Source organism: Phlebotomus papatasi, chromosome 3 (assembly GCF_024763615.1).
Source record: "Phlebotomus papatasi isolate M1 chromosome 3, Ppap_2.1, whole genome shotgun sequence".
NCBI lineage: Eukaryota > Metazoa > Arthropoda > Insecta > Diptera > Psychodidae > Phlebotomus > Phlebotomus papatasi.
The window spans coordinates 56,900,874-56,920,922 of NC_077224.1; the positions used below are offsets into that span (position 1 = coordinate 56,900,874).

Consider the following 20,049-nt stretch of genomic DNA (forward strand, 5'->3'; position numbering starts at 1 on the left):
AGTATATTTTTTTATAAATGAATTCACAATATTTTTTGATAAAATTAGGCAAAAAAAAATAAATTTATTGGTCGGAAAAGGTTTAAGAATACATATTATTCAAAATATATTATAAATATGATTTTTTAAAATTTTTGTGAATTTTAAATTTTTTGCTTTATTTTTTAATGTCAAATGTGGTTATTATAAGAATCATAAAATTGTAATAATGGAAAAGGTTAACCTTAGCTTCTACTCAACTCAGCAAAGACAAAAACCAAGTGCATTAAAGTCTCTCACTCGATTGGGGAAAAAGAATAACTTTGACTAATTGCCACTGCGATCGCTAGTGTAACTTCGAGGTCAGCAGAGCTCAGCTGAAAAAATATATGTTTTCAGCTGATTTGAAAAAGCTTAGCATTTGGTGCTCGCTGGGAAGGGAAAGTGTTTTGAATTTATATAAAATGGAGTGTTGTTCGAGATAATTAGTTTTAGTCATGGCTAAATTTCTGATCAACCAGGCAATCGACAAACGAAATAGACAGTAACCAGTAGTGACTGGTTATTTTTAAGAATTTGACCCCTGGAATGCAAATTTTTACAATATATTTAGTTTTATGAATCTCCTTGATCTTATAAACCTAAAGTTTTAGGGTAATCTAAAAAGATATATTCTAATAAGTTATTCTAATAAATATTTACGTTATAAGGTGTATCTACGATAAAAATGTTCTTATCATGTGACATTTTAATGAGAGATGTCACTAGCTGCGTATTTGTCGTTATGTAGAGGAAACTGGGGCACCACCGAACATGAGGTAGCATAGAACATTCATTTTTGTTTTTAAACTACTTGTATCCCTATAATATCTGTCAATTCATAATGGTTTCGTCATCTGAAATCTAATATTTAATTAAAAAATCGCAGTGTTCGATGCTACCCCGTGTTGGGTAGTGCCCCAGTTTCCTTTAAACACTATAGAGCATGTTCGTGGCTTTCTTTTGTTAAAAATTCCACCGACTTCTGTATTTGTACATGTTTCAATGAGTTCCGAGATAATAATGGAAAAGAGAAGGATACTCATCGTCAACATGCATTTCTAAAATCTTGAAATAAATTATGCAGACCTTGGAAAACTCACGAATACTTCACACCAGATCGCCCGAAAAGTGATTATTCGATTCCTCGACATTAAAACCCCTACTCAGAAGCCAGGATGGGGTAAAAGCCGGAGTATGTGTGATCCGAGTTTGAAGAAAAAGATGATCGAGCACCAAAAATTACAATCCTTCAACATCTGTGAAGGATTTGGCTTAAAGGACTTCCATATCTGTGAAGGATTTGGCCCAGTCTTGTAAACAAAACATACCCAGGAATGGGCTGATGACCTATAAAGTCCAATCAGCCCCCCATTGCACGGACTCACAAAGTCATACGGCCAAAACACGAGTTCAAAGGTTGCACGATAAGACGATTAGTGCGGTTAAGGGTTTATGGATGATGAAAACATACGTGGCAGGAGACTTCAAACAATTACCAGGACTGCACTGCAATATTTCACGCACTGAATATGACAAAAATCACAGATTCAAATTCAAAAGGTATGACAAGTTTCCGAAAACAATGGTTTGGATGACAATCTGAACATGAACGTCAGAGCAAGGCGTTGTTTTGGAGTGCCTCTAAAAATGCCTATTGCTTCTGTACAAAAGCCATGACATATCCTCGATCTTCTGGGCAGATTTGGCACCGTACAATTACTCAAAAGCAACCAGAGAATGATACGAGGAAATTTATGTCCGTTGCGTAACCAAGAAGACGAACTGAATGAACTGAACAAAAAGGAACTGAAGAAAAAGACTGAACCTGTCTAGAACAACACGGATTTCAAGAAAAAGTGGAATAAAATGATCAAGGACCGCGTTGTGAAAAACTTGTGAAGACCTTGATGGGAGGAATCAAGAAGAAAATCTTGCTAATCAAAATAATCTATAATAAAGTTTCAAAAAAAAAAATTATTTTTTAATATTATGTAGTTTTTATTTTTGAAACATTTTTCTTTGGAACAATTTTATCGTGAAGAACACACTTTAAGAGATATCAACTTTGGTTTTTTTTTCAAAATTATGAATTACGTACTTCCAGAAAAATTTGGATCCTTTATGAAAAATATGTTTTTCATTTTTGAATTGTTTGAAGAAAATTTCTTGTTCAATTTTTTTTTTTAAAGTAATAGAAAAAATCTAACAAATGCCAAAAATTGTCCCATTTTTTCTCCAGTTCGCCTTTTCTGCCTTACTTAAACCAACGATAAGACTTATTTGGCAAAAAAAAATTTTTTTTGGGAAAACATAATTTTTCGCTATGATAGAGATAACTAATCTCTAATAAGGTAAAAAAATAATTTTCCTAAAAAAATATTTATGTAAATGGGATATTTCTGTTACTTAAGGGCATCTGCGATAAATTGAATTATAATGTTTTCTCATCAAGATAGAGACAAATATGATCTGGCGAATCAGGAAACAACAACTTCTTTCTAAGAATGTGCTATTTTGAAAATTTACAGGTTTCTTAGAAGCTCGTCAAAATATAAAAATATTTGTTCTGCCATATTTTACCCCCCATTTCTCTAACATTTTCCAATTTTATTTTACGCTTGATTTGTATTTTCTCAAACGAAAAAAATACTATATATATTATTAAAGTACAGTAAATACAACCTACGCTACGGTTCAATCGATTAAATAGAAAGTGAGCAAAAATTGAATAAAATTGGTTCAATGAATGTTGAAGTGTCACTTCTAAAACTTCACTTAATTATACCTTCAGTGTGTCTATGTTTAACCATTTCATCATGTTTTTTTCTTAGAATTTCCTTTTTTCTCGTAACAAATTCATTGAGTGCCTGTGATGTCCTATATTTGGAAGCCAATGTCCCTCATACTCTATTTTCAGTCTTTTGGATAGAATAAGAAAAAAAAAGAAATGTGATGGAAATAGAGAATTGGAAAATGAAGGACTAAGGTGGATTTACCTCTTAGTGCTATTTTAACTAAAATAATAATTTTCAGTTGTATGTTTCACTAAAAAAAGGAAATTTAGGAATATTACTAGGGGAAAGTATTCCCCCTTCGAACGTTCATGCCGTCGAATAATGTGAATTTCTCTTACTTTTCCTAAGAGATTTCCACATGATTGTTACATAATTATCAATATAATTGATAATAAGCTAACTAATATTTAATAAGAATGTGTAAGGCTCTTAGGAAAACTTAAAGAAAATTCACATTATTCGAAGGCATGAACGTTCGAAGGGAGAGTACTTTCCCCTATATTCTGTTTTTTTTTCCAAATTGTCACCCCTCTAGAGCTTAAATGATAAAAGATATCAACTTCCACTCTTCGGAGACCAAAATTAAAAAGCACTGTCTGCAGACACCACCCCCCACTTGTGTGTTTGTCCGTTGTTCCCTGCTTCATATGGAGCAGAAAATTTGATGTCGGCAAGTCCGCTTGCCATTGACGTGACCCGTTTCTAGGCAAGACATGTGTAATTTCAAGCCTCAACACGAATAATAATAATCTCCAGGCGTTTATTCTTTTGTTCCCTATCCCCCATGTGAAGAACCACGTTTTTTGGTTCTTCTCGAAATTGGCCCAAGCTTTTTCAACGATTTTCGGATCCCGTCAAATCATTGCTCTTGCCGATTTTACTCAGAGGTTTTTTGAATTGTAACGGTATATTCTAGTACATTCAGAGAAAATCTGTAGATTTTCGGCAGAATTTCTACCTAGAAAATCTACAGAATTTCTGCATAGGAAATCTGCATAGTCTCCATTGTCTCTACAAAAATATTGTTGATTTATCAAGAAACTGTAGAAGTTACAAAGAAAATGGTATGCTCTGCTTAACAAGCATTACCGATTAAACATTTTAGGTAAATAAAAAAAAAATGCGAACAAAAATACTAATTTCTTAAAAATCGCCCATGGAATGATACAAAAACACGAAATCTAGGTCGAGACTCTGCTTAAAGTTTTCACTTCACTATTCTCTACTTACAACAAGGCGTCGCGGAATACTTTATTTTATATAAACACTGTGATATCACCAAGAATAACTCTATTGAATTTTGCAAACTTCAGTGAAAAATATTCCATCTTTTCAGACACAGCTGTCTGAAAAGTCTGGAATGTAGAAAAAATCTACAGAAAATCGGAAAAATATCTACAGAAATTCGTCAGAGTATGCACCAGGATTCGTCAGAAAATCTGCAAAAATTTCTGACGAATTTTGTCCTAAGTCCAAATAAAATTCGTAGGAATATCTACAGATTTATCGACAGATTTTCGGCAGAGGTGTAGATATTTTCTGCAGAAATCTTAAAGATATCTGACGAAATTATTTGACGGGGAGGTAGACTAGGCGAATATGTCGTCGAAACATAACTATGACCGGAGTATTTCGCCATTTTGAATTATTGCAGATCAAAGGTTAATTACTTTAAAGAGCTAATTTTTAAACCGATTTGGATAAATTTGGATTTTTTTGGAAAGATATTGAAATTTCCAGCCCTGTTGCATCTTTTAAATGAGAAAAGGATTTTTAAGATTAGAGATGGCAAATTTTAAGAAATTTCACGTTTTTCTGCACTGAGAAAAAATGGGGATGCGATTAACTTTTTTCCCTCATAACTTTAACACTTTTTAGGTGTAAAAATATATCAACATTTTTTAATGTTAATTTTACACCTTTTTAATGGTAAGATTAACATGAAAAAGGGTAACTTTAACCCCTAATACACCTAAAAAGCGTAATATTTACACCGATTTTGGATCAATACTGCAGGGTAAAATAAACATTTCCGGAATGTTATTTTAACTTTTTCGGATTTCTCTCAGTGTGCCTATTGTAGATGGCGACTACCGTGAAATTTCTGAAATTTTACCAGTTCTAGTTAAGATGGTAAAAAGTGGTTGTACCATCCTATAAGATGATGAGAAAAGGAGTTATCTCATGGTTGAATTACAATAAACAGGAGAGAAACGGGAGGTGCGCAGAAAATTGATTAAAATCAAATGATGATGAAAAATGAGAGTGAAGTGTGCTTATAGAAGGATGAAAACCAATATACCCGGCGACTCCATTGACATTCTCCGGAGGGCGTTGAAAGAGAAAAAAATGAGACTTTGGCTGATCGGATACGAATAGAAAAGGGAGTTTGCGATAAAAAAAAAAAACTAGGCATCTTTACCATGTCATTCACTCTTCCTTTCCACCAACCCCAACTTCTTCTTTCTCTCTAATATATTGTGATTAAATTTTCACGTCTAGCAGGGAAAGTCTAGTAGCAAGAAAGAAAGAGGGCACTCTTTGGTGTTCCTTTCACAAAATCCCCATAGTCCTATCAATCTTTTACAACCCACGTGCTAGAGCCCCCTCCGAGAGCCACCGCAGCCCCAACTGTAATTTTAAATTCTCCTCCAATTGTGATTTTCAACGTTCGCAATATTATTCCCGCCAATAATTGATTCAATCAATCTTGGAGCACTTTTCCACACCTTTTCAGTAAATTTTTCCACGATAATTTTTCCTCCGCTGCTTTCTCTTTTATTTTCGCACTTTTTTCTCTCATTTTGCGTGGGAGATTTTAATGGAGATTACAAAAGAAAAGAGAACTGACGGATTTTTCCGAAATTATCACATAAATTTCTTGGTTGGGAACTTTATAGCCGTGCAAGAAAAATTAACTGAGATTTTAAACCTCTTTACAAGGGATTTCTCCCCCAGAGACGATTAAATAAGAGATGAAAGATGTTACGATGAGCTTCACAATGCTTACACAGCAGGATTAAAGTTTACGTTTTTGTGTGCCATACATAAAATCCGTTGACTTTGAAAAATGTTATTTATACTATTTATACCTTCACAGATCCATACAGAATGCGTCGTTCATCATTCACCCCACAGTTCAGCTCGTCCAACCAGGAGCCCCTGATCGTGGTGGAGGAATCTGGGGCGGGTGAGGAAGATGAACCACCAAGCAATCGGTCATCACCACGCAACAGCCTCGACATCGATTCCCCCGTAAACCCCTACTTGCTGTCCCCATGGCGGGATCCACGGGAAACACGCAAGCACTCCCTGCCCACGCCCCAGTGTACCACAGGCATCACGGCCAGCCAGGTGAGACGACTTTCGGAGCGCGGTGGTGAGGGCTCAGGCCCAAGTCCGCGTGAGGCTGCCTTCCTAGCCACACTGTCACAGGCGCCAGCACCCACTCCAGGCGGCCGTCGACACTCCGTCGTCACCATCTCCAAAGTGCCACCCGCATTCTTCGGTCGCAACCGGCGGGAGTCCATCGCGGCCTTCCCCACCGGAAGCAACAGGTAAGCACTCACATTCCCTCCCCCTTTTTCCCTACTAAACACGAATCCTCAAGGCAGAAAAAGGACCCAATTGTGCGCTAATTGAGAGGGTGGTATCATAATTGTCTCAATTACTGTCTACATTCATTATATCTCCTTTTTCACTCTCGAGCACTAATAAGTCGAACAGCCTCCAGACATTTCTCTCTAAAGATTCCCCAGAAATTTTCTCTCAAAGAGAATTATTGTGAATTTACGAATGCCTTCACCATTTACCATTATGCACTTTATTACAAAGTCTGTGACTTCATGGCATCGCTTCATGTTATACAAAACTGCTAATTGTGTTTCTAATTGAATCTAACTTTCACATTTTCAAGTTTGAAGATTTCTAATAAATCCCTCTTCTTGAAGCACATAAATTCTCAAATTCTGTGCAACTCACAGAAATTCTTTGTTTGTATTTTGAATTTGGAAAATTGTGGCATTTCGCATTTGTTGAAAGATCTACATTGTTCTTGAAAGTTAATTTTATAATCCCCTTAAATTTCTATTTATTGTTATTTACTTACAGAGACAATGTGACTGTTTAATTAAGGGCCTTGACAGACCTGAGGATTAGCTGAGAGACGGCTTAGCGCAATTATGTTAGAAATAATGGTCAAACTACATTTCCATCATTTTACACTAAGTCGTCTCTCGGTTTAAGTCGTAAGTGTGTCTAGGGCATGAGATCTTAACGATTGTTAAAGGTATCTTACTGCTGTGAAATTTGAGCGTCACAAATGGATGCCTAACGGTTCTTTTTCAAATGTTGCAAATTTTCGACCAGATTGAGAAGTTCATGATCGAAAAGTGAATTCTTTTTAAACATTTTCACAGAGCGCTAAGTGGAGCCAGTGGCCCCAGACGAGAGAGTATCGCAGGTCCCCCATCGACGGACCATCGAGGAAGCATCCACAATCTACAGCTGGATATCATGGACGATATCGTGCAGGCACGAAAGGCGCGCATGAGGCTGTGGAACACAAGCAGTGAGAAGGTTTGCGAAGTACAGACACTGGATGAAGGTGAAACCACCTCCCCAATGCGTTACACTAATCGACGCTATTCGGACTTTGTGGGTACACAGCTGCCACCCATTCAGTCCCACCGACGAGCCTCTGAGATGCCCAGCATCGTATCACCAGCACTATCTCCTGCAGCTTCCTTAGGCAGAAAGATCAAGGCGGGTATTGTGTGCACAAACACCGATCTGGTCACCCTCCTGTCTTCACTGACATCTTCAGCCATGGAGATCAACAAGTGTGAAGATACTCCTACAACGCCCGCTGTGCCACACGCCCCCAAAAAGTCCTCCACATCACCGGAGCACCGACGCTCCTCCATGAAGTCTAGTCGTTCCAACAGTTTCGACGTCTCGGTCCTCAACAACTGCAAGCAATTTATCGCGAGTGCGGATGAGAAGAGTAGCATCCTGACGGGATGGTTTGCGAAGCGTCATCAACCCATGGCCACTAAAAAAGCCACCAAATCCACCACACCCAGTGTCTCCTTCTCCAGGGATGTCCTGGAGCGCTTTCGGGATCGCGATACCAAGGATACGCGCAAAGCGAAAGAGCCAAAGGAAACGGGAAAACTCAAGTGGGACGGTAAGAGTTCCTTTGTGGACGCTCACATGATTGGTAGTGCCATTGAGGGCTTTCTGCGCCGTGGCTCAGGTTCCAGTTCCAGCTCCAGCAAAGGTGCCATTCCCAAGGAATCTTCCCGCACTAAAAAACCCACAGGTTCCAAATCACCATCTCTCTGGTTCAGCAAGCCCGAAGAAGATGAGTCTAAGGACTCATGTGATTCCTCCCTCTGTTCTACGCTCAAGGATCTCTTTGTCAAATAACTAGACTTGAGCTTTTAGTTTCATTCTTGAATCTCTCAATTTTAACACCCCAAAAACCTTTGGTGTTTGTTCATCTCAAACATAGTGCTGCGGATGGTTCTGTACTGCTGATATTTTATGTAAATAAAAGTGGCTTAGGGGTTGCTTCTATCATAAACTAATTGTGCACATTTTGGAGAATATTGCGAATATTTACTCAAATTTTGCAGGGCAACTAACTGAGTTATTAATATTGGACTGCAAATATAGTTCTAAAAGTATTAAAAGTATGTGGGCACAAATTTGTGGTTGATAGAATATATTGGAAGCTCGTTTTATTTTATTTGATGAAAATGCTTATTAAAATACCCATCAAAGGGCAAATGGGCAATAAAATTGACCATTTCACAGAAACCATATTCCTCAGAAGCAACAGTGTTTATTGAGGGTCTCATTTAATATAATTAAGGACGTATTCAACGTATTTAAGTTCACCTTATAAAATAAAATGTGACTTTTAGAGGAAGGTGGGGCAGACTGGGCAAAGGCAAAAAAACTTCAAAATCGTAAATTTACGAGATAAAATAGATTCTTTAAATTTTTATCATAATCTAGATAAAGTTTTAAGGGATTTTGAGCGTTTTGTTTTTTAAATCGTTTTTTTTTACAGGGGATATCAATTTTCACCAACTTAATTTTCCAAAATTTATGCTTTAAATTAGTGTTTCCGGTATAATTTATATCCAAAAAAAAATTTATATGAAAAACATTAGATAGATGGAAGAAGTGATAGAAGACATCTGCTCGGTAGACTTGCCTCCAGTTCACCTTTTCGTTTAAACCAGTGAACTTTGGAAAATGGCTTGAAATACAAATTTTATGATAAAATAGAGAAAAGTCATCTGCGGCAAATTTATAAGCAGCAAATTTCTAATGCGAATCAAAACGTCATAAATTACTCCATGCCTGCAAATATTTACTTTAGAGTTTATGAAAACTTCTACTAAATCAACTTTTATGAAATGACACGAAAAGTACATTTTTCTTCAAGATAAAAAGTTATTCTAAATAAATTGAAATTGAATAAATTAACCCATTCCGTCAATGTACTAGAAAAGCTGGAGAAAGAATGTTTATGTTTTAGAATTCGTTCATTATGGCTCCGGCACACCTTTTAGATCAGGAAAATTTCATGAAGTTGAAATTCGGATCCCTTTCTTTCTCTCATATTTTGCATATGTTTATCTCATTCTCTCGCACTCTTCTTCTTCTCTTAAACATCACCCCAAATTCAATTTAGCTCAATCGAATTTAGTATGCGAAAGAATGAAATAGTCATATGCAAAATATGTGAGAAAGAAAGGGTTTTGAATTTCGATTTCATGAAATTTTCATGATCTAAAAGGTGTGCCCGAGCCATTACAATTTAATTGATGTTTGTGGAAGAAAAAAATTTATTAAGGGGTCTCAGGGAGCCCCTACCGAACACACATTTTATCGGTCACTACATTTAAATTCTTTAGAGTAAATTATTTCTAATTCAGTCCATTTATGTAGCGTAACTATCTAAGATGACAGTTTATCAGCAGGGATTCAATTCAAGAAAGATTAATAAGAAAATTATTATCAAAATCGACGCGTTATCAAATTTTTCGAATATCACTTCATGCCAAATTTGATGACTTTCCGTGAAACGAAAAACAGAACTACAAAACGTATATCTACTTTTGTCAGGCTATTTTTTCAAGGTAATTAAAGCACTAAAGTAATTGAAAATCATTTTCCCGACAGCAAAAGCAAATCAGATATCAATTGTGCAGATATAAATTATTCAAAATTCCTTAATTTGCGTATGATGAGTTGTGCTATAATTGGAAATTCAGTTAAAATGGTTTTTGAAAATTCGTATAGCGATAAAGGATAATGGGCAAAAAGGTCCAACCTTTCACCACGAATAAAACCCATGCCATCGAATAGGTATTGGCAAAGGTACACTGAGAAAAAAAGGGTACGATTAACTTTTTTTCTTCATAACTTTAACACTTTTTAGGTGTAAAAATACATCAACATTTTTTAATGTTAATTTTACACCTTTATAAGGGTAAAATTAACATGAGAAAGGGTAACTTTAACCCATAATACACCTAAAAAGCATAATATTCACATCGATTTCGGATCAATACTGCAGGGTAAAATAAACATTTCCGGAATGTTATTTTGACTTTTTCGGATTTCTCTCAGTGTAACAACTTTTGTTTCGGGACCAACCTAAGAAGTATGTAGGAAAAGCACTGGACCATAAAACAAATTCTTAAGAAATGTGGCGATTTTTTTTTACGAAATTCCATTTATACAATAACGGTTTATCTTATGTTGGTCGTTTCAGAGAACAATTTATGTAGGAGGGCTCAAGGAAGAATTTTCTGTAACAAACCATATCTTTACTTGTTTATTTTCACTGCAATTTTCCAGGTTTACCTAATAAATCCTTAAATATTCTTCAAATTCATAAAAATGATTGTATGTAGGGAAATGTCTCCTAAGCAGAAATATTCCTATTGAAAAAAAGGGTTAAAGCTTCTGAAGATCGCAACAAAGCCCTAAAAATTGCCGTTATCCAAAACTTTGAATAATAAGTTCAGAGTAAAAATGTTTTATAATAAAGTCATTATACTCTGAACCTTTTCTTAAAATTCCGTTGGTAACGGTACTTTTCAACTCTGTGATCATTATCAACTGCTCCTGTTTTAAGGAGAATATTTTTATAAAGGAGACAAAAGGACGCAAAGGAATTAAAGAACATTCCAGGATATTTGAGGAAAATCTGGATTATTATAAAGAAAATTAATAGAGCGTCATGGTTTCTTCTAGGAAAATGTTCCTTGAGTTAATAAAATTTAACTCATCGGACCCATATTTTAAAAAACTACGGGAAAGTGTTCTGTTTTTAAAATATATTGCGGAGTTGCATGTATTCAGAAACATAGGAAAAATTTAGTCATTATAAAGCTTGGCACCGTGCAAAGTATTGGAACTTTCCCTTACTTTGACCCCAACAACTTACAGTATACCATTATCGAGAAAAAACAAGTTTCATAAAAATAATTCTACCCATTTCTTGAGAATTCTTACTTTAAGATATATCAAAAACTTGACACAATGGACTATAAATTTCTTCGGGAGATATGTTGAAGACACACCAAGGACTTCGAAAATACCGGTGGTTTCACATTATCCGATTTATTTTTCATTTTGTTTACCTGTAATGCTCGATGGCTTTAAGACAGGGCAAGTTTGTATGGGAGCTACCAAATGGATAAGTCAGAAGGAAAATCTAAAAAATACATTTAAAGCTTAAGTCATGCATAGACTTTGACCCGAATTTCATTAAGATCGGTTCAGCCATTTTTGAAAAATAAAGTGTCATAGTTGTGAATTTTCAGAAGGATATTATTAATATCCTTTTAATCACATACCATAGCTACGAAATGGTCCTAGTCTCATCTCTGACGAAGGGTTGGACCAGCTCATACATTTCTGCCCATTGTCCTTTCCTATGAAACTGTACTAAATAGAAAATTTCATATTTTCCAAAAACTTGTAAAAAGAAAAATAAAATAGTAGGTGAGATTGTTAAAAATCTCACCTAATATCCATTTAGCCACAATATTCCCCACATGTCCCTATTGATGAAACGTGAAACAGGGATGAAACATATTATATTGCAATTTAATATTTTATCGAAAGTATTTAAAAATAAAGCTCTTACATGCGTTTTTTTTATAATTTTGAAAAATATTGCTAAAAGTATTAAATGGAAATCGTCACATAATACAGGATATTTCGCAAGAATTTATTATTAACAATTAGTTAGTTAAATTAGTTGAATTGCAAATCCATTTTCAATAAAAGATAAAGGCTAAAATAGAATTATTTTTCTATAAATAAATTTAAAAAAAAAACTCACATGTTGAATACGCCTATAAATCTTTTAAGCCCATTCGTTTTGTTAAATCCATTTCTAGTGAATGCATTAGTGGATACTGAATTATTCGCAGCACTGTAATTTTTATATGTATACTTTTGTGCCAAGTTTACCCCAAAAAGATATAAATTTTTATTGTAATTCTATTGAAAACGAGATAACAGAAGAGATTTTTAATATAATTGTGTGTGTGTGTTGTTCAAGTGCAAATTCAAAAATATGTTTAAAAAAAGGTATATAAATAAATAAAACAAGAATCTGAAACAAATTAAATATTGTAATAATTTTCACCAAAAAAATGATCACAAATTCTTCCTTCCGAAAATATTAAAATCCAAAAGGACAACTCAGCATTGTAAGACAAAGGCATAACAGAAAAAAATGTAAGAAAATTGTAAATTTTTGTGAACATTTCAAATTGCGTAAAAGTTCTAAATTAGTTTGTAGGTTTTCACAAATTTTTCCACCGTTGCCACACTATCACACAAAGAATGCACTTTATTTGAGAAGATGAATCTTTTCACAATATTTCCCCAACACTCAATGTCTGACATCAAGGAAAAATCTTCAAAAAACACACACACAGAAGAAAAGTTTAAATGGGAATTTTAGAATTTGAGAAGGATTGTGTAGAAAAATTCCCGCCAAAAAATGCGAGACTATCAATACAGAAAAAAATCATTTTGAAAATCAAGAATTTTTGCTTGAATTAAAGTGAAACTAAACCCATCGTTGAAGACTATTCAAAACTTATTTAATTATTTTTATAAAGAAGAAATATTCATGATTTTTGAGAGTTTTATTCAATTAAAAAAGTAAATGTTAACACTATTCAAAGAAGCAGAAAATAATAAAAATGAAATTTTCTGAAAGTTGATAAATGTCTAATCATATTTTCATAGAGAGAAGTAATGAGCCAAATAATATTTCTCATCAGTAATATTGTGATTAGAGATAAAAAAAAATCTATCCATTTTTCCCCAAACAAACAAAAAAATAAATAATATTTCAAGGTAGAAAAAATGCTTTAAAGTGATGTACTTTTTTTTGTTGAAAAATTGACGATATAAAATCAAATTAATACGGAATACCCGGAATACTAAAAAGAAAAAGAAGCAAAAGATTTTATTATAACTGAGATTATTAAATTTCTTTGTCTAATTCACAATTTTTATTTTGCTAAGATATAAATTAAAAAAAAAAATTATTTACCGTGTAAACAGACGGAATTTCCACGGGAATTCCCACGAGCAAATGGTAAATTTGCTATACAAGCGCCCTCTGCAAAAGTGCACGAAACTGCACGAATGTCTTGAAATATTTTGAATTTCAAATGGAAATTTTCCGTTGGAGGTTGAAATATTCAATTTTCTAAAATGGCAAAAAGCTATCTCGCTCGAGATAGCTTTTTGCTTCCGGAGAATTCCGAAAATTTAATTTGGAGTGTTTTTAAGCAAATAATATATGAAAAAACATGTAAAATCTCCTGTAGTGATCAAAACATTGATTTTAAAAGCAAATTTGAAATCGAATAATAATACTATAATAATTTTGAAAGGATTAGTGTTTCTGGATTAAATTAAATATTCATCAATAACATTTCAGAAGAGGTTTAAATGATTGGAAGGCAGGTTCAAAATTTATCTTTTTCAATAAATCCCATTATTAAAAAATGTAAAGAATATAATAATGTAGATAAGGAAATACAAAGAATAGTAAGAACTATCGAAGTTCACTGATGAAAATTATAGCCAGAAACCATATAAACTGCCATTTCGGATATAAAATATTACTTCAATATTTTTTATTGTTTACTTTTTTTTGGAAATAAAATTTTAAAATATTTTACAGTCTTCTTGTTTTTTAAAACAATTTGTATTCAATTATTATACAATTAACTAATTTTTGTAAACATCTCTGTTCCGAATGAATTGACTGCTTGGTCACCCAGGGATATTTTATACATTTTCTTCCAACACCTTATAAAATTTTAAATTATCAGCACTACAATTAAACGAAAATTAATCAATAGGTCCTATCAGCAAAGATATCCAAAGCCTGTCGTTGATTTATCCACTTTAATTGGGGGTTTTTGACAAGATATTTACGCTATAACAACGTTTCTAATCATTTCTCGAGAAATTTTAAAAGATTTTCCATGAAATGTATTAATAGATAATATTACTAATATCCTTGTGGTATAATAAAGCCACTTTAATAAAATAAAGTACGTAAAATATCTTCTAAATACACATTCCGTTATTTATATTCGGAAAAATCAAAATTTGAAATTCAAATCTTCGGAGCATTTTTGTGTTGCGCTTGAAGTCCACCAGAGGCGCATAGAGCGGATGGTAAAAATTTGACAGTTCAATATGGGAATTTCCATCCGGAATTCCCATCCGGAATGGAAAATCTCATGGGAATTCCCGTGGGAATTCCGTCTGTTTACACGGTTAATGTTCTTTAACTTCAAACATCTTCGTTTTATAGTTTTCTTGAAGTTATGCAAGACAAAAAAACCTCAACACATTTTGATTCACGATAAGATCTTCAAGCAATATCAAAAAAATCAGAATAATTGCTAATCAGAATAATTGCTAATTAATTCACTTCTTTTGTATGATAATAAATGTGAACTTTGAGCTCTTAAATACAGTATCGGCCAAAAGTTTCTTGACAAAGCTATGTTCGAGATATAAAGTGGAAAAAATTATAGAAATAAATAAATTTTCAAATTTTTTCTATTTGCAAATGAATTGCTTGTAATTTATGGATGTTATTTATGTATTTTAAAAAATCATTTAATTTTATTTCATATAAAAAGAGATGGCAAATCGTTCCAGCTTTGCGGAATGCTCGAATAACTCACGAGATTGAGCTCTCCGTGAATTTGTTTTTCGCATGATTTTTCTGATGCTTACTGATCTACTTGTTACAAAAAATCAAGCTCAAATTGGAAAAAGTGCTAAGAACGGTTGGATGACTCCCAGGATTTCATGGGTAAGCTAGTTGAATCTGGCTAAAAGGTTGCAGATTACCTCTTTTTTTTAACGTGTTTTAAGTAAAACTGAAACTATTATTCAGATTGGACTTGTTTAACTAAGAAATCCAAGGAGGTACCCAATCATTTTCACCACTTTTTTGAATTTGCGATGGATTTTTGTAATATTTTGGGCTATTTGTCCCATCAGTAACCAAGTCAAAGTTTAACTGATCTTGAAATCAGTAATGAATTGATTAAATATCCATGAGTGACTTATCTTTCTTGTGTTTACATTTTTTTGTTTGTTAAAATGATCATTTCCAATTTTTAATTGATTTTATGATTTATGAATCAATTTGATTTGACCGCTCTGTGATTTTAATTTAAAGAAATGAATCATCAAATTGAATAAATTTTTAATATAAAAAAGAATACTTGCAGTATCACGAAAAACACTAATTGTTAATTTGCTATTTAATCGCGATAATAAAAGTAATTTTTTGCGCAAAAATGCGCTTCAGAAAATTTATAATCCAAAAATATTTTATTAGACCAATACTGCATTGGTCTAATAAAATTTTTTCTAATAGAATTTTTTGTAGTATTTTTAAAAGCATCATTAAACTTACTACTAAGTAGGGGGGCCACGATTTTTAAAAACGATTTTTTAATGCTTCTGCAACTTTAATTACCATAAATAAGTTAAAAAATAGAAAAATCCTGTTTTCAGATCAATTGCATAAGTTGTGACCGAATGTGAGCATAAAACATTGATAGCTGTTTCAGGAAAAAATGCCAATATTTAATTGGAAAAATTGAGGAAAATATGCTTTTTTCAAAGGAAAAAACATATTTTTCATAAATAGTGATTAATTTTAAAACCCTCGACTGAATATTTCCTCAGAATAATTTTTTTTTCTTAAGAAAATAATAACGCAATTCATTAAAAAATGCTGAATTTTTGGTCGGAAGTACGTTTAATACTCCAATTTGACCATTCTCTATAAACAGCATACCGCAGCATAATTCCTATAATAATATAGGTAATAAAAATCGTGATTATAAAATCCCCCAAGTTGATAAATAATTTCAGGGGAAATTCCAAGTTCATTTTGGGAGAAAAAGAAAAAAATTAAAGAGAAAATCTACTAAATGGTTTCCAGCGCCATCTACCGATAGTGTTTAGTTCTGCCATCATCCGCTGCGAGCGCTAAATAGTGCCATTTTCATGTATTTGCTTAGCACTTTTTGTTCGAGAGCTGCTGACTGGCCAGCAGACCGATTCAGCAAAAAATGCTGAAAATGCTGTCTTTTCTGCTAACTGTGCTCGCTGGGTTCTTACAATGTGATTTTGAACCGTCTGAGTTAAAATCTTGGGTCTGCCAGTAGCGTTTTCAGTTGTAGGGTAAAGTGGTACAAGTTGGACAGGGCTTTTTTTCTTGATAAATTTAGTACTTCATTTTTATTTGTATATTTTTAATGCTTTAGTTTTATAATTTAGTTCTTTGTGCTTAAAAACAAATTTTATACTGTATTTATCAAGAAAAAAGCCATGTCCAACTTATACCGGCGAATTGTCCAACTTGTAACACTATGTCCAACTTATATCATTTTACCCTATTCATGCTTTATCACCATAAATTTTGAAATATTCAATATCGACGGCTCAGTATATAAAACAAATAAGTCACCAATGGCCAACTTATAGGAGAGTGATTCAAGCTTTTTAAGATTCAAATTCAAAACCCTTATAATTTTATGAATAATTAACTTCCCGGTATAATATTCATAGGGAAAGTAGAAGGTGTCATGGAGTACCCGAAAAACCAAAAAAAAAAAAAATTGAAAAAAAAATCAACTTATTTGACTTCTGATAAGCCAATTTATGCCAAAAGGAATTTAAAGTTATTTTCAAATTTAATAATATAAAACTATTTTCAAGAACAGTACATATTATCACATTTGATATTATAAAATTCATTTCTTGAAATTTTTTAATGATAACAAAATACAAATAAATATAATTCGAATTGTGCATAACAGTTTTCAAGATCTATAATTAAATCTAGATTAATTGGGTTAATATTATATAATTTACCAATCAATATTGCTTTATAATTGAAATCAACATTAATTATGGCCAAAAGGCTTATTAAGCGTAAATCAACTAGTGAGAAACAGCATGAAAAATATTTCAAATGGAAATTTTAACAAAATAACAAAAGAGAAATTATATCACTTTTTTTGATTAAAAATTCCGAAATTAAGTAGAAATTCGTAATTTTTTTTCTAGTACATCACTGTGAAGATTTTTCTCTACCTTACATCAGCTTATACACTGAGCATATAAAAAATGGTTAGTGAGAAAAATATACAACATTGTAGAAGATGTTTCCCTAGAAATATACATTCAGATAAATCTGCAATAAGTCATACTCCCCGAGAGATAGCGAGAAGTTCATGGTGAAAAATACACAATTTACTCTTGTTGTTGTAACAGTTAAATAAATAGATTATCCAAAGAAGAAAACAAACAAGTAGATGGGCAGCAATGATAGTAAAAAAAAATCCAAATAAAATTCAGTGTTGAGAGAGAGACAAAAAAAATGATATATTTGGTGACAGAACTCATAAGAAAAAATTCTAGTGAATGAGAACATTTTTTCGAGTAATGTTAAGAACAAACTAATTCATTGTGCTAAGTGTCAAACCTATTTTCTCACATAATAGTTAACAAAAAAAGCTACCCCTTATTGAATAGAGAAAACAAAAGAAAATTTTAAAGTAGAAAATAGATTTATAAACATAAAATTTATTCCAATGTGTGGAGAGACACAATGACTGTCACAAGAAATACCTTTAAAAAAAATTAGCGAAAATTCGAGACGAAATTTTGCCATAAAATAATTTTGTCCATTTTTCTTCGTAATTCTGTGTACATGAAAATATTTGCTAAATAGCATTAAAAACAAACTCATTTCCTGTAAAAAAAAAATAAATAAATAAAATCTTTCAGTCTTCTTAATTTCGAGAATGCACAACAGACTTTTTATAGCGTTTCACATGGAAACTAGAGAATTAAACAACATAAACCAATGACAATATTATGAATGAAAAATAACCATTTTTGAAAGAGATATGAATTTTATGAGAGTGAAATTATTTTCTCGATGGAAACACTATTTTTTCCTAATTGTGATTAAGATTTTTGAAACAAAAAAATAGACAAAGAGTTTATCTGTTAAGTGATTTTCAACTCAAAATGAAAAAACCTAACGTATAAATGTGACACATTTAAAGAGACAACAGAAAAAGAACAAAACAATTTTATTGTAAATAATTCTTTTGAGAAAGATGCATTGAGAAAGCCATATAACTTTGTGAATAAAGAATTTTAAGAGAGAAAGCGAGAGAATAACTAATCCACCAATGAGATAAATGTAATTGTTGTCTGTTGAGAAAGTTTTATATTTTTAAAGAAAGAATTATATATTTAAAATAACTAATGTAACTTTAACAAATCTCTTTTATCAGTGTTAAAATTTCAGATATTTTATAAAGGACAGATTCTCAGTAAGTGTACATAAACAAGGTTAATGATGAGGCACACAAATATCTATTAATGAAAAGAATACAATATAGTGTAGTAAAAAATTTAACTTGAGATTGATATAAAAGAAATCTTAAAAGAAAAAAAACTATATTAATGGAAAATAATTGTGTTAAAAAATCAGTGTATTGACAAACAAAAGAAAACAATTTACGCAATAAAGAAAAATTGTTAAATACAAAATAATTCTCTTTTTCTATGGAATGTATCATACACGTGAGTATTGTCACTGATGGGTTCTAAACTGAGAAAACTCTTATGACTATTATTTTTGTTATCTTTTATATTTCAAAATTATCATTTAGAAATCTAAATTGTGAAAATTGAAAAACCCAAGATAGCAAACAAAGCAATAGCTTTATTTTAGCTTTAAAGTCACTTTGACTTTTGTCAGGAATAAAAGAAATGTAGGGGACTGTACCAAATATCGGACAACTTGCAATTTCGATTTCGACCACTTATTTTGTTCTTCAAATATTTATAATTTTTTTATCCCGTTCTTAAAGGAGTCTCTCAAAAACGCTCTCAAGTAGACCAAAAGTTCTGGGGTGGAATGATAACTTTACGACACTATCGAATCGATAGTATCGATAAATCTATACCTGTTAGATTAAGTGAATGTCGACTTTTTGCGCATTGTCGAGCCATTCACTGTGACATTCTTAAAAGAATATGGCTGTTGATAAATATCTATATTAGTCACAGGAAGTATAGCTATCGTTTAAATATTTCAGAATCAACAGTCGATAAAGCCTTTGTAAATTCCACAAAATGCGCTCAAAAAGAATCACGATCAAGGGGGAGATATTTGTTTTGCAAATGTGTACACCACTTCCAGGCACTTCCACGATTTATATGGAAGAGGCCTTCGTACTTCCAAAACTTCGCAATACTCTCGAAAATATGGCAATACTATAAGCACTTCTTGCACTTTATGCACTTATCATACTTAGAAATCAGTACAGTAGAGTCTCGCTATAGGCCATCGCTCTATAGTCCACAATTTATCGACCGTTGATTTCAAAACACTGATTTTAAGTTGGGTTATGTTTTTTAGTACGCGACATGCAATGTTGTCATAATTATTTTAATATTTTTGGCAAACTTTATTGAGTAGTTGTGATAATTGTGATCCATAATGAAGAGAACAAGGACAAATATCACAATCGCAAAGAAAGTGGAAGCCGTCGAGCAATTTCCATACTAAAAGTCGTTGATAATTTTGAAAAATTACATGGACTAT

The 20,049-nt window shown here is 32.5% G+C and overlaps 1 protein-coding gene across 2 annotated transcripts in view; it reads left to right on the forward strand.

Moving 5' to 3' along the window:
• The window catches only part of LOC129806917 (uncharacterized), an 89,150-nt gene extending 75,479 nt beyond the window's left edge, over positions 1-13,671 (forward strand). For both annotated transcript variants that reach the window (XM_055855773.1, XM_055855774.1), the window contains exons 3-4: positions 5,917-6,373; positions 7,235-13,671. In XM_055855773.1, the coding sequence (XP_055711748.1) occupies positions 5,917-6,373; positions 7,235-8,246 (1,469 nt within the window). In that variant the 3' untranslated portion in view covers positions 8,247-13,671. The remainder of the gene's footprint in view (positions 1-5,916; positions 6,374-7,234) is intronic.
• The last annotated feature ends 6,378 nt before the right edge of the window (positions 13,672-20,049 follow it).